Source organism: Pipra filicauda, unplaced genomic scaffold, assembly GCF_003945595.2.
Source record: "Pipra filicauda isolate LSUMZ 115617 unplaced genomic scaffold, ASM394559v2 scaffold141_size4267151_pilon, whole genome shotgun sequence".
Lineage (NCBI taxonomy): Eukaryota > Metazoa > Chordata > Aves > Passeriformes > Pipridae > Pipra > Pipra filicauda.
Genome location: NW_024103896.1, coordinates 2,570,015 through 2,595,873, shown reverse-complemented (window position 1 = coordinate 2,595,873; position 25,859 = coordinate 2,570,015). Strand labels below are relative to the sequence as shown.

The 25,859-nt window shown below is 35.8% G+C and overlaps 1 protein-coding gene across 23 annotated transcripts in view; it reads left to right on the top strand.

The window, feature by feature from the left end:
* Nucleotides 1-25,859, top strand: part of DLG2 (discs large MAGUK scaffold protein 2) — a 995,087-nt gene that overhangs the window by 612,736 nt on the left and 356,492 nt on the right. For all 23 annotated transcript variants that reach the window (XM_039378618.1, XM_039378625.1, XM_039378621.1 and 20 more), the window contains one exon: nucleotides 9,929-9,979. In XM_039378618.1, the coding sequence (XP_039234552.1) occupies nucleotides 9,929-9,979 (51 nt within the window). The remainder of the gene's footprint in view (nucleotides 1-9,928; nucleotides 9,980-25,859) is intronic.

Here is a 25,859-nt window from a genome sequence, read left to right as displayed (position 1 = left end):
CCTGAGCCCACAGGACTGAGGCTTCCCAGTGAGGGGATGGATTTGTGACAGGTGGATTCTTCCACCTGCCCTTGTGCCTCTGTGCTCATATGTGTGCATGTGCACCTTTGACGGGCTGATGGCTCCTGTGATGAACCCAGGATGAGGCAGAAAAAGATTAATCCTGAAAAATAATTTGTCTGTGGAAGAGACATACTAGAGCATGTACAATGTATTAAAGACCAGTAAAATATCTGTTTAGTGGCCCTGTGCATATTAGAGAATTTGATGTCCAGGAGGTAATTTATATACAAATTAGCTATGATGATCACTGACCGTTAACTTCATTAAGTATTGTTGAGATAATAACCAGAATATTTTCCATATCTCTGCTGCCAAATAGTTTAGTTTTAGATGTGGAAGTTATAGGTTTCATTATGTCAGGAAACCTATGGAGAACATAGTAAAAATACTTCATATAACTGGTAATATATGCTCTACTTCTGGAGAGAGATGATGCGATACTTGACACTTTAAAGTAGTATTGCATGACATTAAACATTTTCAAAGTACTTCCGGGTTGCAGTTGTGCATTTTAATGTCGTAAAAATATTCTTAGAATGTTTCTTCTACCATAAGTTTTACCAACACTGCTTTCTTAAAGTGAAGGAGCTTGTTGTGCACTGCAACTTTTTGTGCTTGTTTCAAAGAGCATTGTGTCAGCATTTTTCTCAAGCTTTCTTTTGGCTTTTTCCTCAGTGCTTCAGTAAAGCATCTCTCATCTCTTCTGTTGTATGCAGTAGTTAATACGTAATATTAAAAGGGTTCAGGTTTTTTTAGAATATTGAGGCAATGCATAGAAATTATTTGCAAAGTAACTGTCAGGTTCAACTTTCAAGATTTCATTATTATGTTGGAAATTAGACTGAAGGTGGATGAAGTGGTATATCCCTCTCTCCTTAGATTTAAGTTGAAGAAATCTTTATGAAAAACTGAAATTCTCTCAAACTGATGCGAACCAGTTTTTTTCCTACCAAGAAATCTTGAGAAGCATTTGGAACAGTTTTCTGAATTTTGGCTAGGTTTAGATTGTGACTGGTGATGGTCAGTCAGGCTGTATTAGCTTCTTCTTAGGGTTAATCCCTGTGAACAACAGTTACATCAATTTTCTTTCTCTGAGCTTGGGATGAAGAGTAGAAAACCAGCAGCAGAATTAACTGGGCATGAGGGAGCTGTTCTGCTCTGCTTTTAATTGCAGAGTGCAAAGGACTGTGGCTCCCTTCCTGTACATACACTAAAGAGTCTTCCAAGATTTTAAGAGAAATAGTGAACCTTTCTGCTGCTATAAAAAATAAAGTGAGTCAGGCATAAAAAGATTGTCCTGTGGAATACATAAACATTTATTTTTAAATGCACATGTACTTTATGTACATGAATAATCTTTTTTAATTTGTGCAAATATTTTGTTTACTTTTTCAGGGCTGCTCCCTCCTGCTGGTGTAAGTAAATCCACAGATGAATAAATGTAACATCAGTTAAACTAGTACAAGCCCAGTGACACCAATGGGGTTGCACCAGTGCTACTGACAGTATAGTTTAGCCTTCAGTACTCTGCCAGAGTTAACACATGAGAACAAAAAAACCAAAGAGAATTCTTTGATTATGTGTTTTTTTTTTTCATGGGGTGAGAGAGCAGTGAAAGGAGTATTAACTCTCAAAGCTAAACAAAGATTCTGGGAGACAATTTTAGCCACAGAAACATGAGTCAGAGTATGTTCCGTTTTAGCAAATTGCAAGAGATTAGATTATGTTGGTTGCATATTTATTTGTTGAGGAAATGGGGCATACCTATTAGATCTATTATAAATTATTTTCATAATATGATTGGCACATAAGCATGTCATGGATATGAAAGAATTAAGTCAATTAGTGCTATTCTTTCTTTGCCTAGAATTTTGCCAGTTAGTATGCTAGTGATTGCTCCCTAAAGCTGAGACACAATTTTATCTTAAGTGTTTAAATGAATCAAACTTAACCCATAGTTTAATTTAATAATGTTTGCCTTTTAAACGCTCTAACTAGTTACCAACTTTTAAAATTAAGTCATGCAAATTTTAGTATTAAAATTATTAAATAACCTTATAAGTCCCTAGTTGCAAGTACTTTATAATCTTTGTTAATGGAATAAGGTCAATCAAGTAACAGCAATTTTCCATTTTTATGTATCTTGTGCATGGAATGATAGATTACACAGGAAAATAATTTCTGGAAATGTATGAACTGTTCAAATTTTTCACAGGTTTGATGGATATTCTTCTAAAACTGAAATAGAGGAGAGACAGAAGAACCTAACAAACTGAGCATTTATGATAGCTCATATGTTACCATGTCAGCAATGGCAGAAGAACATTAGAAAATGAAAGGCTAAGTGACTGTGAACTTCTGAAGCTGTATAGTAAATGACCTGAATTGTACAAGAAAGAATGTGATTTTGTGGAAAGAGATTACTGGATCCAGTCCTCTGCACTGATGTATATTCTAAATTTAAGATACAAAAATACAAGGAATTTTCATAGAATTGTAGAACTGCTTGGGTTGGAGGGGACCTTAAGGATTGTCTAGTTCCAAATCCCCTGCCAAAATTTTAAGAAACAATTTTTTTAGGATGCAAATCCTAGAAGTCTAAAGTGTCTCCATATAGTCAGTGGGCAGACACAGGTTCTTCAAATGACAATTCCATCCTCTCTCCAGTTCCTGTAAAAAAAAAAAAAAAAAGCCTAGATGACTGCTTGACTTAGATATCTACTTGTTAGACAGTTAATATAATATGATGACATATGAATTTCTCTTAGCATAAGAGAGAAGGTTGTAAGTGCCAAAGCTGAACTGTGCATTCTTCTTCTTTTGTTGGTACTAATTTTGTACAAGCTGGAAGTGCTAGCCTAAATGGAATTCAATATGGATGTAATTTCATTTCCATTTACTGTGAACCCTGTTTGAAATCATGATCTCTGCTTTGATCTGCTCCATGTGCTATGCTTATAAAACTGGGAGTTTTGTGTTGGGTCTGCATTAGCTGTATCAAGTGCTTACACTTACAACAATATGGGCACTTTTCTTCTGTGGAGTGTATGGTCAACATCAGAATATGAACGAAACAAAAAGATGAAGGAAAAATTGAAGGCTCACATCATAAAAACCAGTGTGTTATTACAAAACTTGAGCCTCATAAAATAACAAGAATACCTAGGAGGAGGGTATCAAGATGTTTGTTTTTCATACTGTAGAAAGTGTCAGTTCAATGGTGACAAAACTGCTGGAAAAAAAAAATCTAAATTTTTGCTGAATAGTGAAAAGGCCTGTGAAGAGTGAGAGAAACAAGTAGGAGAAACAAGAAGAGTATCCCTTATTTTGACAAGATTTTGAAACTGTAGTTGAGCAGGTGAAACATTGGTGAAAAGAATCAAGGAACATGGAGTGTATAGGTGACTTAATAGGAGTCATGGGAGAAGATTATGTTTAAAGTTTAGTTGGAAAATATGAGAAGGCAGAAAACTGGTCATGAATAATGCTTTGGTTGAAAGGGGATTAGATAAAGTATGTTTAAATTAGTACATGTGTGTGTCCATCTGTGTATGAGAGAAAAACAGAACAAATTTGGGAGGTAATAAGAAGGAAGAAACAAGTAAAAAAACTGAAAGGAATTAAAATCAGAGAAAGCAGCGGAGGCTGAGTTGGAGACATGAGAAGTGATTAGAGCTGGGGGATGGTAATTCACAATAGATACAGGAAACATGACTGTTCTGAGCAAGATTTGAGGAATGAAGTAGACTAAGATAAAATTACAGATTTGGGAATCAGAGAAGACTGATAATGGCTACTTTCCAAACGACCTTTTTTATTAAGGGGATGAAAACAAGAAAACCAAGAAAACCCAGGGTAACAGGGAGGGAGGTAGAAAGAGGAAATGATGAGTATGATACATGAACAATGAAGAGGCTAAAAATTAAGTCCCAGAGGATGTAGGAGACATCTAAGAAGAAAAGCATGAGTAAATAAAGCACCCTTTGAGCAGAGCACAAGTTGATCATGACTGCACTGCAGATTTTTGCAGGTGTTGACCAGAAGCTGGATTTGGCTTCTCGGAGCTCTGCTTCTTGTGTGTTGAGGTCAATATCTTCCCTAAAGGGTGTACAGGGACGGGTGGTTGAGTGCTCCTTAGGCATCTGTGGAAGGATCCACAAAGACCTATTCCTGATAAAGTATAATTTTCTTTCAAAATCATATGGTCTTTTCACTCTTCATACCAGAACAGTTCTATTATGACAAGAAAGTTTTAGGTTATGGTAAATTTTGATTCAAGGAACTTAACATATTGTCCTTGTTGCTTAAAGGAAATATGGATAAAAAGAAGGAAATGGGTTTAGTTCTGCACTGTAATTAAAAATAGATGTGGGATATCTTATATAAAAAGTCCATAAAATGTACTCGCTCAGATGAAGAAGAGTAGCATGAAAAACTTTCTGGCAGCCTTTTTAGGACAGCTTGAAAACACAAAATCATCACATTTAAAGTCAGAGAAATCGGGAGAGTGTTTTCTATATGTTTATATACAGTAAGAAAAGAAACTTCTAATGCTTTTGGAAAGCAATATCAAAAGAACATCAGCAGCTTTCCTTTGACAATTAATGAAGAAATAACACAAATCTAGAGGTGTAAAAAGTCTAAATAAGGATCACTATTTGGTCTTACTGACAAAACAGAAATTGTGAAGGGCTATTTAAATCTTATACTTGTTAAATTACCCAAATGGCCTTGATGTTTCTGAAATGTAAAATAACATGGTCTAGCGAAAGGTGACCCTGCCCATGGCAGGGAGGTTGGAACTAAATGATCTTTAAGGTCCCTTCCAACTCAAACCATTCTATGATTTCTGATTCTAGGACCATCTCTAATTATACAGCAAATTGGAAATTTTTAAAAGACAAATATATCCTGGCATTACTTTCCCAAGAAGAGATTGGCAATCTTGTATTCTGCTGGGGTTTGGGTGATTAGACAACTGGTAAAACCATAAAGCCAAAGGAATAAAATTTGCATGTTGAAGGGTAGTTATCTTCCTATGCATATAATAATAGAAGTAAAAGAAGCAGTCTTCTTTCCTGAAGATGGTTGAAAAACAATATTCAATTAAATATGATTAAAATGAGTTTTGCTTGTAATAAAAGTCTACAGATGTTATTTTCAATCTCTTCTTGAAAATAAGGCTAAGCATAACAAAGAGCTCTAACGACAATTTTTATTAGAAAGGAAAGGGGCAGTGGTTTTGAAATATTGCAGTTGTATAAATTGTACATGTTTTGATGGTGTTGCCACTATCATAATACACTGCTTATCATTAAAATTCATATGGTGAAATCTATGTCTTACTGAGTGGGTGGATGCACTTGAAGATGGGTAGAAGCATGGCAAAAAAGAATTATGCAATACTTTACTTTTTGAGTGTAAACAGGTCCATCAAATCAAATAATTGCAAAAGTAAAAAAAAAAAGTATCAAATTATTATTATGTGGAAAAAAATCTTAAAAAGTCAATAAAATGTCACAGTATGTGGCAGAAAATGAAAAACCCAACAGAATGTTTTTCTCAAGCGTTTTAGGAATGTAGCGTCTGTAGAACTGATTTTCATTAAGGGACTACTTCAGATGCTTATGTTACCTTTAAACTACTGTAAAGGAGAGACTTCCTGGAAAGTCAGAGTACAAGTCTTCCCATAAAGGAACAAACAAATCTCAGTTTGTCAGGTCTTTACTTAGATGTTCTGTGTGCTAGGCTGTATTTCAGATTTTTTACAAAATAGTATATAAAAAACTCTCTTTACCTGTTCCTTATTTTTATTCTTCTAAAAGTAAGTGTCATTTGAAGATGACTGGAGCTTTCGTCTTAGAAAAATAAGAGAACACTAACAGTGAAGAGAGCTCCACCAGGAAATCTCTCTTGAATAATGAAGTCTAGATAGTTACCATACGTTACATCTCTTTCTTAAAGACATTTTCTTGCAAAAGTTAGGTAGAGTCCTCCAGAATAACAGTTGCAGCTGTAAATGAAAGGCAACTGTTACCTTGCCTTTAGAAGCAGTTGTTTTAAACATTGGTGCTTAATTAAATTAAGGTAACTTATTCTACAAGGGCTGGATATTCATCACTCTCTGAATCATGAACATATGTAAGGTCAGGAGGCTGAGAAACTTCTTGCATTAGACCTGTATGCTGGCAATGTAACAGAGGCCCTCAAAATTACCTCAAGATTTCATGCAGACCTGCTCCCATGTAGCACTTCTATGTTTTGTCCTGGTCACTAGTATTTTTTTTCTTCTGCTGAAAATAAAAGATGTTCCTGGATGAGACACATTTTTATTCCGGACTCTGTGCCTTGAAGAAGGGGTGCAGTTGATGGTGTCCTTCCACGGACCTCATCTAGTGCACCTCTTACCCACTCTTGCTGGAGTCCTGTGGGCCCATTACTGTCACAGGTGGTGTTGAGCACTCTTTCTCAGAAGAGTGGACATCAGTGTCCCAAACCAGAGAGGGAAGCCACAAGCAATGTATCTTGACTTTGAGCTTTTGGAAAAGGGAAAAGATTGAATTGTTCCTGGTGGATATCCTAACTGTTGGGTATGTGGGAGCAGGTGCTGAATATCATGTCATGCATGAGCTGCCAGTTACGGGTCCAGACAAGCCCAAAAAAGCAATTAGGAAAGCTGCTTAACTGGAGATCTGATCTTTCACTGGTGTATAATTATTAAAGACATACGGCATCCCTTAAGCAGAAATTTGTTACAGTCTATAGCCAGGAGAAATGCAGAGAAAACAGATTTAAGGCAAGTGCTCACCAAACTTTACATGTCATTTTTAGACTCTGTTTGTACATAGTGAAAGGAAACCTCAGGGCACAATTCATCTCACCTACCTGAGATTTCTAGTGTAGGATGAAATGAATTAAGACCTCCATGTGCCTGGTTTTTTCTCACCTGAGTATAAAGTGTTAGATGACTACCTCACATTTCAGAATTATAAATACAAAAAGTTACTTGAGATTAAAGATATGTGTCATGTTGAACTTGCAATCCTGAAAGATGAGAAAGAATTTTCCCAAACATGTGGGAAATGCTGATGATTTCTTTGACTGTGTAGAAGAGAAAACTGTATGAAAATGTTTGGAATTTTTCATAGGTATCTAAAATCATGCAGGCTATAGTAAATTTTGCTGTATGTTCTTACTGTAATCTCATATAAAAGCAGGATTTAGAAAACTCATATAAGAGAGACAGAAGGACAGGTTCCCACTACTTGCAAGAAATGTAAGTTGCAGATTCAGAGAGCTTGTTTAGTTGCTTTGACAGGCCAGAGACTGTCAAATTAAAATGTACAAAAACAGAGGGTATGTCCATATGCTGCTAAATGAGAGGACAGTCAAGCAAGTTCCAGGGCTGGAGCCATGATTCTCTTCCTGCTTGACTGTTGGCTCACTTCTTGGCTATTTGCTTCCAGCAGGCTCCAGACAGAAACAGCCTTAAGCACTGAGAATTGGCTAAAAACTGACCATAATTTAGCAGTGTAGGTGCAGCCATAGAGTCTGAATATGAAACAAAATGGTGCTAGCAATGAATGGTACTATATACAGCATTGTTCCACCTGCTTCAGGTAGGTGCAATATTTTATTAGATCCTTTACGAAATAACTGCATTGGTCTGCTGAACAACCAGCAAGCCAAACAGAGCAGTGAACTGTGTATGCAGACATATATGTTTAAACAAAAGGAGCTGGATCAAGATCAGCTTTTTAATTCATATCACCCTTGATGTTGTGGAACCTGATAATGGAACTCTGCTGTGATTAATCACAATTTGAATTGAAGGCATTTTCAGAATTGCAACTATGGATGATGATAGAAACCCCTCAGATGATCATAAGCAATACATTGTTTGTGTGTAAATACAAATTGAGTATTCAGCTTGTGTTTTGTCCTTTCATCTTTATACAGAGGTTGCTCTCTTCTCATATCCCTCTTTTTCCCATTTTACTGCACTAACGAGTTTTTAATGCAAAGGAAAAGCGATTATAAGCAGTGAAGCAAAGACAGCTTTATAGAGCAAGATTGAGGAATTGAAGACATAGATCAGAGCTATCCACCAACTAAGATGAAAGAGAAGTTAATGAAAACAGAGACATATAGATGGCTTTGATTTCATTATCATTAGACAAGAAAGGATGAAAAATGGAATAGCTATAAAGCTGTTCGTTCATACCTAGTCAGTTGCCTATAACAATAAAAGACTCAGTGCAGAAAGCAATAAAGTGATAACATAGAACAGGAAACACATCCTATAGTAAATTTTTTTCATCTCTGATTTTAATGTAGTGTGATGTGATTGCCAGATCATAATAAGTAAAAAATACAAATTTTATGCACATATTAAATATTTTATTCATTGATGCTGTCTTTTCATTTCAATGTTAAGCATGGGTTGTTTGTTTGGACTTTTCTCTCTCTTTCCTTTTCAATACAGGTTCTGGGGATTGTGTTTCTGTTACTGATTTCATGGTTTATAAGATCTTGAAATGCAGACAAATTAAATAGTTGGTGGATTTTATAGAAAGCTTTTGTTTGGTAGATGCATGTACCTTGTTATAATATTAATAAGAGAAGTACCTAATTACATTTGAAAGGTGCTTGACTAGATAAAGAATGATTTATGTACAGTGTTTTCTAATTACAGTTAGAAATCTAATATAGAAAATTAGCAGTTGGGAGTGGGGAGGCGTAATAAATGTTCTGAGAAATAACAAATCTATTCCTTGAAGATCATGTCAATCCTAATGCTTTGCTTCAGTTTAGATCTCGCAAAATGTTTTTTTCATTAAGTAGAGCACTAAAGCAAAACTATTTTCCAGGACATAGCCTATCATCACAAAAACTAAAGTGTCATGATTCATATTTTTCTTTTAGTTAATCAATACTTTTTGGCCAAGCCAAAAAAATGCTGACTGGTTGTAGCTAAGTGATGCTTTGAAATTCTTCTAAGATTTTAATGAGAGAAGTATTTTCATTGCTCTGCAGTTTACTTACAATATAGTCAGCCTTTGTGGCTTTCTCAGGTGTGGTACTCTACCCATTTAAGAAACGATAAAAGTAAGGGATGTTAAGTGACATGCCTAGAGGAACAAAAAAAATCCATATCAGACTGGAACAAGGTTTCTGAATACTGCTTAAATCAGTGTCATGTCTTCAGCTGATAGATTTCTTGTCCAGTGCAATCCATTTTGGTACTCTACATTTTGTAGCTTAATTTATTTTGACACTGAGACTCAGCACAAGAATTACATTAACATTCTATGCCTTTTTGCTATTTGGCTGTCTATTTCAAAGGTCCTCTGTCATGTTCTTGCCCTAGGTTAATATAGTAAACAAGATCTATTTCAGTCTATGTATCAGTGAGTGATTTTTACATAAGTACTATGAGTTTCAGGTCTGTTTTTGTATTGCAGTGTAAATTGCAGCTCATAAGACAACGCATGAATAATCTTTCTTCCATTTGTGAGAAAAATTTTTAGAAATAGGTCTTCTATTTTGACATGAAACTATTACCTTGGAAACTATTTAAATATTTGCACGAAGTCCACAAACACCTTATGTCAAATATCAATCACATTACATATGGAACTTACATATTCTTTGCATACTGAACTTTTACTGTTTTCAAGTTTATAGGCTTGATTACATGCCATTCAAGACAAAGGGAGCTAAGTAGTCTACAATTTAGAAATCCTCACCTATATGTTGAAAAATATGCTTCAGGAAACTGATGATACTGGAAGAGCTGTACAGCATGACTATGAAGTTACCTTCCATGTGCATTTAAGGAATTTTCTGATTTTATTTTGTTTAGGTCAATGGAACAGAAATTGAATATGAATTTGAAGAAATTACTTTGGAGAGGGTAAGTATAATTTATGCTCTCTTACAGGAGAACACTGCAATAAAAATAATGCAATTATGAAATTGAATGTGGTTAAGAATAAAATTTTGAATAAAGGTGGCCACTGTTTATTATAAACTATAAAAATGTGAGTGATATGACAGGATAAACCTTTCATGATATTAAGATCTTTGAGGTGTAGATACTTGCAGACAGTATTCAAAATGCTTTTCTTCCTCATAACTGTGTCAGTGCTCAACTAGGCATTTATTGTGAAGAGCCTGCAGGACTTGGTAACTCCCTTTTTAGCTTGTCAATTGGAATTGTGGCATCTTTTCCCTTTAAAGGTCTTAGTTTTCTTTGCACATGTGCATAATATGAGGACATGTAGTGTAATACTATAAAACAAAAATTTCAAAAAGGTTTTTAATGTTTAAGTGGCTACATAAAAGCTATAGACCATATCTATGTGTAAAGGATGTGTTTTCTGAAAGGCTGAATTACCTGAGCTATAATCAGGGCTTGCAGTGAAGGCTTTCTTTTTAGTGTGGTTTAAAAGTAGCACCAAAAAAGATATTTAAAATTTGTGCTGCATAATATCTTCCTGGATGTGGTGTTTTTTCCTTGCGTTTTGGTTACATAGCTGCTGTCTTTACACTGCGGACTTTGTTTGACACCAGATCAAGACCAAATGGGCTGTGTATGGGGTGAGAAAGAAAGTCTGAACTTTGTCATGTGCCGTAGTGCTTACAAAGATTTTTAACGGATGCAAGAATTTCATCACTGAATTCCTTCAGTATTCTACCAACATCCTGGTAATATGAAGTTTTTCCATCTTGAAGCACAGTTCAGCCCCTTTTTACATAAAATGATTGAATGAAAGGCCAGATTTATCAAGATGTGACTGACACCATATGAACAAATGCCTGTAAGGTAGCAAATTACCATTAAATTAGATACTTAAATTATATAATCCATTGCATTTCTTCTGCATGTTATATTTTTAATTGTCCAGGATAATGAATTCCATAACCATTCAACTTAAAGGGATACAAGTTTATGTTCTCATTGATTTTGCTCTCTCGGGCAAATTATGAAAGAGCATTATATCTTTTTGTCATAGCCATCCTCATAACAGATAACATATAAGGTTATAGGCACTTTTTATCTACCGCCTCTCAACTTACTCGCGCATCACTAGTTATTCATTGGACTAGAGTTTCCAAAGGTCACTGAACAGAACACATGCCTCCTGGGTGATATTTTGAAACCACTTTATTTTTAACAGATGTGTAAGTTATCAGTGTACCTATTGCAGAATGAATGTGATTTACATCTCCTGTACCTGTCAGATGCAGATAATTAGTTGTTCATAATGCAACATAATATCAGTTAAAGACTGAACAAGGATAGCAAAAAGAGATACAGATCTTAATGGAGAATATTTCAGTTGTTTTCTGGATGCTGCTGGATCTGTGGCTTCTGATTATTACTGCTCGAAATGTTCTGTCACATGTATTAGTGTTTTGTCTCAAAGGCAGAGTACTGTGTCTGCTGGTTTTTGTGTGAGATATAAAACACAAGTGATTGCCTTTAAATAGCTGTCATTTATGTCAGACTAAAAGCGTTTTCAGAAAAAAAGACATTTTAGATGTTGATTACCCATTTTCTTCCACAAAACTGCTTTTAGAAATTGGATGAGAATCTTCTCTCTGTATTTAATGGCAAAGCTGAAAAATGTATTAAGGTTGCTGCTGTTGAGAGAGAAAAATGTAGTTTGCTCATACCAAACAGTTGGTCATAAACTTTATATTTTACTCCAACTATTCAAGTTACAGGATTCTGCATCCCCAAACGTACCAAATATTTTCTTCATGACTTTTTATCCACATTTTGAAATGGTCAATATAATTTAAAGGATTTTATATTAAAAAAAAATTGTTTGAGGATATATTAGGGCTTTTGCACTCTTACCTGCTTTTTTTAATAACATAATGAAAGGGGAGGTGGTAAAGAATTCATGAATTCAAAACGCTTTGCAGTCTCTATAGACACCATTAATTTAATTTTAGGAGATCACCTTCATCCATAGGTGACATGAATTCGTGGGATCTACTCCTGAAGAGAGTTACTGCCTTTGATATGAACCTTGCCTCAGGGTGAAGAAATGTCTCCATCCCTTGGGGAAAAATAAGACCACTGTGTGCATGTTGGCAGAAAGTGTCCCATGTGGAGCTGAGGAGCAGATTAGCAGAGTCCCAAAAATGCCAAGAGCAAACTCTGCTAATGTTCTGGGGGGAAGGATAGTGCAGAGCTTGCTGAGATCCAGCTGGTATACCAATAAATGACTTCAAGGATACAGTGGGCTTGTGAGGAAAGCTTTTTTTTTTTTTTTTTAATTTTTGCTCTTTGAAATAATGTTCAGCTGTTTTTATTTAAAATGTTGTGTCCCAGTTTACTGTTAAAAGGCTTCAGGGAGAGCTCAGATAGACAATGAATTTGAGGCAGATCTACCTTAAATCTATGATCAGTGCTGTTCCAGGAGTTAAAGAAGTTGTAAGTATACCTCTGCCAGCCCTCCCTGTAGTGAATGCTCTTATCCTCTTCTTCAGTTGTGCTAGCCACTTCTCAGGTACCTTCACCAATCCCTGAGCCCACAAGGACCACTGTTAAATAAGCAATTCTCATTTAGAGCTCTCATAAGAACATACTTGAATAACAGTTCATAGTTAAGACAAATTAAAAAGACCAAAGAAAAAAATGTGTGTGAGATTCTTTGCTAACTTACAGGCATAAAATGCAGATCCAGGTGTCCAGGTGTAGACTAAAACTTCATGATTAGTAAAAACTTACAATGCCTAAATGCACAATCAGAAAAATTTCTTTAAGATAAGCAATTTGCTCTAGCTTGAATATTAAAGACATTTTAAAAAGGAAACTCTACATAAGATGATTCATATTAGTGCAGTCATGTTAGTCTTCCATTACTGCAGGACTTGAAAAACTTATCTAGTGCTATCAAGAGACCTATCTGCATTTGTAAATCAGTGGTCAGTGTAAGAGATAATCAAATAGACTCTGGTACAAAGGCTAGCCTAACATCCCTGAGCTGGAGGAAAGTTTTAATTAATTGACTCCTTGATACAGTACCATGCTTGGAGACATATGCTGAAGAGAGGATTTTAATAGAGGTTGATGGAATATCAGCCAATATAAATAGTTACCTTGATGACAAGGAAAGAGAGACAGTGGATCACTTAACGATTTGTATTGGATTTATGCCAAGTTCAACATCTGAGTTCAAATCTCAGTACTTTTTTGCTCATCTAAGCTCGCATACTCTTTCAATGTTAGGAAAAAAGAGGGCAGTTACGATTAGTAAGGCTGTTTTCATGTTCAGCACATATTTTTTATTCGGTAGCTGTATAAAAGGAAAATGATATTATTTTTTGTGGAATAGACTGCTTAGAAAAATTAAATTCTATCAACACTGGAATTAAAGACATCTAGTTCCCAGAGCATTTACATCATGGGGTTGAATGACCTTGGTATTTGAACAGGTCCAGCTCTAACTGAGAATTTTCCCAAGGTTGAGACATGCAGCAAGTGTCTCTACTTCTTTTTCTTTTATACTCCTGTGGATTTTCTGGCTTGTGATAACAATTCAGATTACACGGCAGAATGTTCCCATTTTTTAATGAACCACGTCATTTTACAAAGTGTTCAGGAACTTGTTGTTTTGTTTCCTGTTCACTTTTTCAGTTTTTCAGATTGGTTGCAATTGTTACTGGTCTCACTATAGTTGAGGGAGAGACAGACATGGATGCTCACATAGCATAATTTTTTCCTTAGAAACTCAGGTTAAATACATTCATAGAATCATATTCCAAAAGAGTAAATTCTCAATTATGATTTATCATCTTGGAATGTGCTGTCCCTATATTTCTTATAAGCCCCCTTTGAGTATTGAAAGGCTTCAATAAGGTCCCTGTGGAACCATCTCTTCTCCAGGCTAAACAACTCGAGGTTGCTCAGCCCTCTGATCATTGTCATGGTCTCCTCTGCACTCAACAGGTCCACATCCTTACTCTGGGGCCCTCAGAGCTGAATGCAGCACTCCAGGTGGTGTCTCACGAGAGCAAAGAGGGGGAGAATCAGCTCCCTCGACCTGCTCATCACCCTGCTGTTGATGCAGTCTGGTAACATTCATGCCAGGTCATGGCCATCTTCTCATCAACCAAGATCACCTTTTGCTGGTATATGTGGGAAATAAGGTTTTCACTATTAGTCAGTAGCGTATCTTTGTTCTACCTCTTTTTAAGGTGTTAGACAGCAGTTGTTCATAAATCATTATGCTTTGACCTCTCAGGAATGAGACTGTAGGACACTGCAGTGCCAGGAAAACCTTCCTTTAAGTGTTTCAGAAGTAACAAAGTGGAAGGGAGTGGTCAAGAAATGGCCACTAGGAAAAAGTATTTTCGAAGTTTAAAAGCGTGTGCTGTAGACACATGGCTTATGAGAACCCAGAGTGCAGAAATCAATACTCAACCATCAACAGCCCCAGTGGAGTAGTCTGACATCTTCCAGCAGGAGAAAGTAAATCTCTAAGTGAGCGTCCCTCAGGTACCTGCTCCAAATGCAGTGTTGCTCTCTGAGTGTTTATTTTTGCAGAACTGTAAATGATTTCTTCACAGTTGAAAGTTTTCTGTGTGCCGTTATTACATTTGCCTGCTTCCTAAATAGTAGTTTTTCTTGCAGCCTCAGACTGAAATAGATTATAATTCAAGGGCAGAATCCTTCTTATTGACTAGTTTATACCAGATTCATAGTAGAATACTGACCTATACGTGTCTATTGCTATAAAGCTCACCCACGGGATTTTTTTCCCAGAAGATACCTACAGGAAGAGACCTGTAGAAGTATCTAGGTATGGAACTGAGTTATCAGCAAGCAGAAAATGAGAATCCCATATTTCTCATTGCTATGCAGACAATTTGAAATACTGATTTATTGAGTATCCATATAGAGTCTCTGTAGTGTATTTCTCTGTGTGTATATATAACACAAAATTCTATAAAATGAAAAATTAAATTAAGAAAGATCCTTGAAAATAAAGGTGTAGTGGATGGAATCACTGTGCAGGAAATTCTCTTCTGTGTTCTAATTCCAATCACAGTTTAGAGTTCAGACTGACGGGCAGTTGTGTCAATGGCTGTTTTTTACCTTCACAGAGGTTTGTAAGTGCTGGAAAGGGCAGTTGCCTCTGAATGCAGTGGCTGAAGCAAGGTCTGTCTGCTTTCATCTGTTGTATCTTACCAGATTTTGCTTTGACCTGAGGTTGTGCAGGAGTGAGCTGATGAAAGGAACTGAAGGAGCCTGGTGTGCAGTCCTGCTAATGGAATACTGAAATGCCAGGTCAACATTTTCCAAATCAGCTACAGAATTTGGTTGTTTTAGTTCCATGACCTAAATTAAAATTCCTTGGAACAGTCTGATTTTTTTAAATATTTCTCACCCAAATCATGTGACTTTCTTTCACCTCAGAGCAGCCCTAATTTGGTACCCAAAATATAACTAATCACTGGAAAATTTTGTTCTTTGTTCTTATTCTGTCAGAGAGTCATTATGCTGAAACTATTCCTGGTTGTAGAGCTGTGCATTTCTTGTGGGGGCCTGTTCCACCTGTGTGTGGTAGAGGTACAAAACGTGCCAGTCCGGAGTATGCGTGGAAAGACAGAAGAGCTGGGAGATAGAGGGCTGTGCCTTTTGAGGCACAGAAGCTCCTGCCTGGTGTTCTTAGCTGTCATTCTCCACATTCAGTGTCTGGGACTGGAAATTCAATAAACCCATGTAACTGTCTTACTGAAGACTAAGTGCAGTGATGGAACAGCTATTAAATATGATCTCTCTCTTAGAGATGCGAACAAGATATTTGTATGTATTGTTATTGCTGTTAGTAGTTATATTGCTAAGGAACAAGGTGAAGCAGAACAAGTGATCTGCCCACAGCTGCAGCATTGATACTATTCCAAAAAGAGGGACAGGGGTAGGAGGACTAGTCTGATGTACAGATAGGGATGGTCTGGACTGCTTCAGAATACACGCTGACAGAAGAATTTGATTTATCCAGGGCAAATGCTAAGAAAGTATGTGGTTTTCCCTTGAACCTTTGTTTATGAGAAAGATTTGCCCTATATTTCATCATTGCTACAGCTCTGCAGAGTGTGCATCCTTTTGCCCAGCTGTGAAGTTGCACCACTTCTGATCTCAATAATCATAACTAGAAATCTGCAAAGCTGTGAAAATGAAGACAATAGAGAGGAAAAGCTGTAAGTGAATAGGCAAAAAAAATTAACTGCTACACTGTGATTAGAAAAAGAAACTGAAATAACACTATATATTTAGGTCCCTCTGGGAAGGATTCAAAGAAATGAATATTTTCATATTGTTTTCTTAGAATCCTTCTTTTAAATCTAAGTGTCTGAAAAACACTTCATGGATGCTAACTCGGTTAAATCAGAATAGTGTATTTATTTGGATGTATTGCTGAAATGCTATTTAAATTCCTCTGAGGGCATTATTACAGTGAAGGCTATCCCCTCCCATGCATGTGTGTTAGCTTTATAATTCAAAGTAAAAAAAAATACATAGTTTGGATTTACGCTTGATGATTCAAGCTTTCCAAGACAAAGAATATTTGTATTACTACAGATTAATTAGGCTTTTATTCATCTGTGTATGTAAATTTTACTGTCTATGTATTCACTGATTTTAGTAATTCATATAATAATTTCTGAATATTTCTTCAGATGAGGGGTTCACAATTTGTTTCAATGAATCCTCAGGTCCACAGAAGATTATGAGAGTTGAGTGAGAAATTTTAATTAACTGAATATTCTGTTATGAAAGCTCACTGCGGTATTTTAGTAGTTTCAAAATAATTTGAAGCTTTGAAGAATGCTCAAACAGATAAAGAAAATTTGAGATTGTTTGCCATTTTTTTTTAAATTTAATAAGAGTCACTTGAAACACTGAGCTATTTTGTTCCCAAGGGAGTAGATTTCATTCTCCAATATATTGAATCTCAGGCCTGAAGTTACTTAGATTCTCTGCCTTGAAAACTCACTGGGAATTTGTTCAGGGAGAGCACATCAGTAGAAAATACAGATACTAGAAAGAAGACACTAGAAAGCATTCTGAAAGTGATAGAAACAAAATTAAATTAACTGGAAAATATTATGTGTATTCCATATCAAAAATAAAGAAAAGTTAAAAAGTTAAACATAATTTATTTAAGAGTTTAAAACCTACCTAAGTGAGTATAGGAAAAAGAATTATTCATGTTCATCTCTACTTAAATGTTTTATCCCTTTAATTTTGTCAAGATCACTGAGACCTTGAGTTACCTATTATTTGAAAAGTTACTTCATGCAAGTCATAGCTGCCTTGAGGCAATGTTCTGCTGCTGTTTCTTTTAAATTATTATGATATTGACATTTTATTTTTCAGGTAATATCATTCATTTATTACTTTTCTCTCATTTCCTAACTCACTTGCTCTCACCAGATAGTTTGCAGGAAGTAATTCTGCTGGTTTTTTGTATTATTTACGACTTTACATGAAAATTACCTTTACTTCAGATGTAGCTCTTTAGGATGTGGTCTTTCAGCTTATTTACTCTATTATCTTTAGCTGACGAAGTACAAGCTATATCTCACTCCTATTTGGTGTTTGGAAAGTGAGCATCTAGTGCAGGCTGGTTTTGAAGCTGCCTTGGCAGTGAAGTCAAACCTACAGAATATTGCAGTTTCTGAAAGGAATACTTCAGTGTGCTGTAGATAATGTTGGTCTAAGGGAAGAAAGCTTTGTACTATAAAACAGGGCAACCTTTGGAGCTGTATCCTAGTCCTTCAGTCTGATGCAGGATAGCAGACCTTTCCCTCCAGCCACTGTTAGACAATAATTTTGCCTGGAAATAATTTTGCAGGAGTTTAATCCAGATTTAAGAGTGTTCTCAGTGCTTGGATTTTATTCCAATTTTCAGGAAGTGCAAACAAATGGGTGTTATATTCCACACAGTGTGACTTTTCCAAACTGGCATAAATTAGCCTTCTGGAACAGGCCCATGGAGTCACCATCCCTGGACATGTTCCAAAAGGAGTACACATGGCACTTTGTGGTATGGTTTAGTGGACATGGTGGTATTTGGTCAAAGGTTGGACCTGATGATCTTGGAGATCTTTTCCAACCTTAGTGACCCTATGATTCTATGAAAAGGCCTGCCAGTAGAAATCAGTCTAAGTGTACCACCCAAGCAAACCTGGTGTCCCACTCTGCCATACTCCACATCAATCAGCAGTAGTCACTAATGAGCAGAGCTGCAAGTGAGGCTTCCAAATAAACATACCAGTTCTGAACAGAAGCTTCAGAAACACTAATAGGAGGGTATGTATACATTAAAAAGTAGTTATATGTGTGTCTGAGGTGCTTCTTTTCAAAGAAAGTATGTGGGAATCTTTTTGCATAAAGACTGAAAAAGCAGTACAGAAAAAAATATGAGCTACAAAGCACTGGTCTGACTCAGTTTTCACTTAGTTTTGCAACTGGCATTGACAAATAATATGTAGATTTAAAATATGTACATTTAAGTAAATGAGAAAAGTGAACCTCAATTTACTGGTAGAAAATGAATCATTCTGGAGATGATAATAATCACCTTGCAACAAAGATGGTCATTTTCAAGGCAGGACTTTAAAAAGCCATCTCTGATGTACTAGATTTGTCTCTTAGAAAAAGCAATGCATTGCATTGCAGAAAATTGCTTTTCATTTTTGTTATAATTTAAAATCAAGTGTAATGCATAAATTAGGGTCACACAGCCTTGAGGAATCAGTATGCCATTTTGGTAGGGAGTGACACTACAAAGATGAAGAGGAATAAGGGGGGAAAAATTTGCTGTATTACACAGACTGAATTCCACAACTATCATTGCTGTGCATCTTAACACAGTATCACAATAAAAATCTCTGATTTGTTCTTTGGATGCAGCATTGCAATTATTTTCTGTTCATATGCATTTGTATTTGAAGCAGTCACAAGATCATTTATGTTCCACTTACAGCTACCATCCAGTTTATCTTTGACTCTATGAAGGGAAGAAAAGCTTTTCCTTGTCATAGGAGGGCTGAGAATTTATCTGATATGCTTTTTTGCAAAGTAGTTTTACAGGAGCAATGGCCCACTTTGTAGTATGTAAAAGTTCTTCGAAATTATATGATGTAGACCATTTCCTCTCAAATTTGTCCCTATGCTTTAAACTGCAACTAAATGTCAAATGGATAAGGTACCACCAGGTATTCTGAAGTCATAAGTAGATGAAAAGCAATTGTATGCTGCTTGTGCATGTTTTATATTGCAAGTTATTGCTTTACCCTAAGAATTTGACCCAGCTGGTGAGACTCAAGCATGGCTTGAAAGTCACGTTATGCAACTTAATGTGATATATGAATTCTGACTGAATTCTATGAATAATTTATTTTTTGAGTGTTTTTTAATTTTGCAGAGTTAACTTGTTCCACATTTCCTATACCTCACCTGCAAAGCAGAAGAGAGCTCCTGGTAGCATACTGCCACTGTGAAAATTTAATACAAAGATTGCTTTTAAACAGAATTCATTTATGTAGGGGGGAAGAAAACAGAAACCACTAAAATAAATTATGATCTTGTAATTTTAATCCTTACTAATGCTGAATAAAGTGCAAATCTTTTTCTTAACTGTAACAGTGATGATGATAAGTATGATAATGTACCTAGTGTTTTTGTCATATTTAATGATGGGGAAACTTAAAGCACAAGAAAGCAGGCCAGCTGTAAAACTAGCATGAAAACATGCATAGCCTAGGATCTGTAGTCTAGCAACCTCCTTTTTGAAGTCCACAGTGAAAAGTACCTATTCCGTTGGTATCGAGGGCCTTAATAATACTGCAAAATTTTCAGAAGTTCAGGAAATATGGGAAATAAGATAGCATTTTTATACTTTTATAATGTCTCTTGAATTTTTAAGAAGGCTAAAATATGTGTACTTAGTACTTGTCCATTCGGTATTTGTTTAGGAAAGATAATAAATATTTGACAAATAGATACTTTTATTATATTTCCAAAAGCAGAAATAGAGCTACATTACACAGTGAGGTAGTTCTACATGTTTTTGTCAATAAACACATAATCAAAATACTGGATATTGAAATCTTAATTGATTTTTTTAAGCAATAAGAAATGCTATACCTATGCAACTTACATTATAATGAATATGTATAGAGATTTCATATTAAGCATTCTCATGAGAGAGCTAGAGATCATTGTTATAATTCAAGTGGGAGGAATGCCTTTCTGTGAGAAAGCTTAGAAAATGAATATGACATTTTTAGGTGTATTCACTATAATGTGTTTTAGGGAGAAATGAGTGAGTTAAGATTGTATATGTGTATGTGTGTGTGTGTAGACCTACAGTAAAAAGAAAATGTAACTGCTTCGGGCTATAAATTTTGAGCTAAAGCAACAAAAGCCATTAAAAATCAATGTCTCCCCTGATTTTCCACCTCCAAACAATGCCATTACTCATCTCTCCCAATAGCAGAGAAATATCCATCAAAACAGGCTGAGGAATACCATGATCTTCCTGAAGCTTCAGCTCTAGTTTAACTAGGTGGAAGGAAATCAGATAAACTCAAATATAGCAAGGACTAAGAATCTAATGTAACTGTATACGAATAAAGCCCCAAACTATCTTTAATTATGAGAATGAGCGAGGGCCTTGATTTTCCAACCCGATTTCTAAAGGAATTAGTTGAACAGCGTCTGCATCTGTTACACTGAGTTTTCAAGTGATCTTTGAGTATTGAAGAAATTTGAACATATTGAAAGAGATCTAACGCCCTGGCGATGTTTAAAAAGGGTAAATGGATGGAGTGATTCATTATGGTGTCTATGTAGGTCAGAGAAAAAGGAGTGTCAGATTGTTCTGGGTAAAACATGGGTATTTTACACTGGCCAAATCTGAAGTCATGTGTCAAGAAAGAGAATACAGCCTTTGTATGAAATCAAGGACTCCTACCTCAAAAGCAATGAATCTGCAAAAACGTCCTGGGCCTTATTGACTATTATCAGCCAAACACAAATTTTCAGTCCAGTGTTGGAACCAAAGATGTAGTGAAGGCCTACAGTGCATAAATGAGAGCTTGTAGAGTAGAACAGGGTTTGGGATGTGGAATGTAACAGGATTTGGGAGCTAACGTGTAAAACTTTTGGAATGTCTTGCTTAATTCTACTTGAAAAAGATACTGATAACAGAAGTGTCTCTAAGGGGACACCTTGAGGGTTATTGTGACCTTGGAAAACACGCTCTCTTAGTGAGAGTCACAGGCACCTTCATGAATTTATTTTTTGGGGGGGAAATTAGGAGATGATTTGGTCAGAGAAAACATGCACTTACATGAGAAATAACCTTCAAGAGAATGTTCTCCATCCTATCTGGAAGGAGATAACAGGAGCTGATGGTTTGATGTTGAATTTAGACGGGTTGAGACTGAACATAATAGGTCAGCAATGGCAAAGGAGAAGGACTGGATGAAAGTTTTAGGAAAGGGATCTGATAGAAAAGGAAAAAAAGAGCATAGTATAAGTAAGAAGGAGAAAATATTAACGAATTCAGGAAAGGTTATCAAACACTAACTGATCCGATCAAGGGCAAAAATGGACATTTTGGGAAGGACAAGGAACACAGCAAATTTTTAGTGGTGAAGATCAGGTTCAGCCATGTTAGTGTATATGTGTGACACATAGCTGTGTATGTGGCATATTTTTAAGGGATCAGCAAGACAAACCAAATGCTCCAAAACAACATACCATCCTTTACTACCATCCTTTATGAAAAGTAGAAGACATTAAGGAAGGCATTAAAGCTACATATTTTTTGGAAAAAGTGTTCTCAGGGAGTGCAAGAAGACAGATGTGTGCTCAATTTCTGTAAGAAGGGGGGAAACTGCAAGCCTATCCTGGCTTTTGTCTCCTTTTTGCAGTAATTGCTCTATATAATGAAGAGACATTGTAGAATTATGTGATATTTTTCTCCTGAGGTGACTTAAGTAGGTCCTATAGCCTATATTAGGCAGGAGTTCAAGGTAGATGATCCAGTTGTTTCCTCAGTCTTAGATTAACTTTGAGGCATTGATTACCTACTTGGACATAATTAAAAAGGTAACAGTTTTCCAAAACTGTATTTGTAAATTAAATATCTTTATTTCCTTGTTCTGAGGAACAGGGTATTTCAGATGCTATAGCATAATGATTGTTGTTAAATGCTATCATTTTAATGGGGACCCTAGAGTCATTAGAAGTCAACCCTACAAGTTTTTAGTGTTTAGCAGATGATATCAGTGTTGTCACTGAAAACCAGTCTCCCATAAATGAAGACAGAACTCTTTTTGGCCAAAGTGATTTTTTAATAAGATTTTTTAAACCTTCAGGAAAAATAGTCTTTAGCTTGTTCAAATTTGCTTAGAATATAGTGGAGGAGGGACCATAATGTATTTGTGAAAAATACATGCTCACTGAAAACAATTGCCAAGAAAAAATGGGATTGAAATAACACACACTTGAAAAAAAAAAAACAAAAAACCCACAAAATTCTAAAATAGAAATAAGTATTAGACAAAAGCAACCTACCTGAGGAAGAAATGAAAACAATTACATCTGTTATGGGACACAATTGTATGCTTTGGAAATTGTCAGATTTTCATTCCTGTTCTATTATTCTGCTATGCTTAACAAACATATTGCTTGTATTGTATTATCTCAGGTAAATCAGCTCTCTAGATACGGCTAACTAGCAAAGTAAATTTATAGATACAAAAGCTCTTGGTTCACTGAAAAACAGTATATCTATGAAAAATGCACAAGTCAAATTGAATAATGAAGCACAGTGCAGCAACCAAGCTGGATCCTGGAGGCTAGCTGCATTACAGAGAGCACGACCACATTGACTATTTCTGAACGGAAACATGTGCAACAAAACACTGGCAGGACTATGATGCCAAATTCAGTCAATATACTCCTTTGTATACTAGAGAATTAATGTTAGTTTGAAGTTCTTTGCATAGCAACACATTTGAAGTAAAACTGTGTCCAAAAAAACCCACAAAAAGCCCTAGCTGTCAGGTGTGCAGTGAAAAACAAAGTCATGAATATGTTGTTAGGACATAAAAAAACCCCCAAACTCCAAACCAGGTGGGTTTAATTGAATTTTAGACTGCATAGAGATCTGCAGCCTACAAGAGAGAAAGGTTTTTTGAGAAACTGAATGGCAAACCATTAAAGGCTGAGTTGAAAATGGAACTATAACTGTAAAAATTATTATAAAAGCAGTAATTTTATCAAAATCTTAGTGGCCCCAAATGCTCTTTCCATCTTCAAATTTTAAAAATATTTTTATATTTAGAATGATGAAAAATACCCTTGAAAATACTATCAAAAAGCAAACACCACATTTTCCTGTATTTATTCTATATCCAGTGAGGGTGTTTAATTTTTTCTGGTTTTACCTTTATCTTACTGATGCTTTTAGAAGTCTTTAAAATCTGGTGATAATTGCTTTCCTTCCTTTGGTAAGTTTGTTGTTTTGTTTTGGTTTTTTTTGATATGTCACAGTGTAATAATTGCCTATATAAATAACTTTAAAAACAAATTAAAAAATCAAAGTTATGCATCTATGAAGATACCTGGCAAAGCGGTTGTCAGAATTAGTGAGCGCTGGGGTTTTTTTCAATTTGGTTTTCAGAAAAAAAAAAAAAAGTAAGAAAGAAAAAGGACTGGTTCACTGAATAATATAATAATGATTTTACTTCTCCACATTGGGGAGAAAGGGCGTTGTCACCTTCCTTTTTTAAGGTGGTATATGTGACTCAGATCCATAAAGGGACTCGGCCAAAAGAGCTACATAGATGAAATGCAGGCCTGCAACTCTAACATAGTCCCTGACCATTTAGGCACTACCAGGTCCGTGTGCATGTCAGAATGTGCAGCAAATTATGCTGGGGATCTTAATTCCACTCTTGTGCTTTTCTGGGAGTGCTGCTGCTCGTAGATTACCACTTGTCTTTCAACTGGCACCATTCATGAACATGATGTCCCTGGGTTTGGATCACTTAAGAAGTTTAATTGCCCGGATGTAATCTGAACCTGCTCATTTACTGGGGAGGGAAGAAAGATGTGGTGGCTCTTCCTACTCCACCACCATTCCTGTGGAGACATGGATGATTAAGATCTCCTTAACCTGAAGAGAAGCTATGAATACAGTTTCCATTTCCTAAGAAAGCACTTTAGTCACCAGGTAATTTGCATCCATAGGATACAGAGATGCTTGACCCTTCCTTTCAAAGGAGCAAGAGGAAAGAAAAGCTACTGTGGAGTCAGGAATTCATGATTTTGAGTATCAGGAAGACAATAGGTTAGAGGCAATTTGTTTCTGTAGCCTAAGGATGTTGAACTTTCCCAGGGAGACTGGGGAAGTTGTATTAGGGGACTACTAGGATATTTTGCATTTTAAAAAGTTCAGTTTTGCATTTTAAAAAATCTAAAATCCAGAGACAGCCCTAGATGTGAACTCAGTGAGCAGATATAAAACTGAATCTCACGTCCCATTATATTTCGGCTGCAATGGATTGCCTCTTCTTGATGTTCTGGTTCTTTTTAGTACTCCAAATATTTGCTTAATGTTATTCAGAATGCTATTTATGATACTCAGTTTACTGACTACTGGTTTGATATAGAGAAAGGAATATTACTTTGTTTTCGTTTTGAAATAAGAGAACCCTCATTTGCATCGTTGCCAGAATACAGACAACTAGATGTTTTAACAGGTGGATTTAAGTCTTTCTTTTTGACATTTCTAATATCCCAGAACATATCCAGGAGACTGTTCAGTTTAATTTCGGAGTTTCGGGTGCTATCCAAGCACTTTGGGGAAATTATATGTGTTCTTACATTTTTCAGAACAACTGATCCAAACCTCTCCTTCAACAGCAAGTCCTTTTAAAAGTGCACTGCAATGCATTTCAGGGATTTGAAGGTCACAGTGTTTGCATCACAGACTTCAAAACAAAAGTGCTGTAAGGAAAGCATATATGAGTTCTCTCTGGATGTAATAAAGGGCAGCTTATCCCCATCACACAACATTTGGGATCTCTAACATTTCTACTGTGGAAAATCCAGTCATTAGACATATATCATTTAATTAATCAATGGCAAGAATGATGTCAACATCAATTTGAAGAGACTACTGCAGAAAATGGGAACTGATTTCGTAAGTTTTTTTCTTGTGGATTTTGAGTCAATATCTATGTTCTGCAAGGTAGAGTTTGAATTCCATGGACTGCTGCTGGAAAGCAGGTTTGAAGGCATTAGGCACAGGCAAGACTGAATGAAAAAGTAAGTCACTCCTAAATAATTTTGTTGTTGTAGCACTAAATTGTTTGAGAAAACAGTTTATTGTTCTGGAGATACTGAGAAAGAAGGCATTAATCAATGAACAATTTAAAGCAGTATTCAAACTTAAATGGATGGAGAAACCATTCTAATTATTTTGTTCTAGTGTCATAAGGTAAAGACAAGTGCCTGTATCTTCCCTTCCTTTTCTTCTATTTTCATTTGTTTTCTCTATCCTTTCTTTTATCTTGTAATGCATCAATTAAATAGTAAAGCACTTAGCAATAAAGTTTCCTTGAAACAAGCCTAGTGAGGCAATAGTATTGTTTAGTGCTGAATTATAAATAGCACTGCTATTAAACCTGACAAAAATTCACTTCATTATTCTTTGTTGGTGTTTATATGCTCACTAAAACCAATG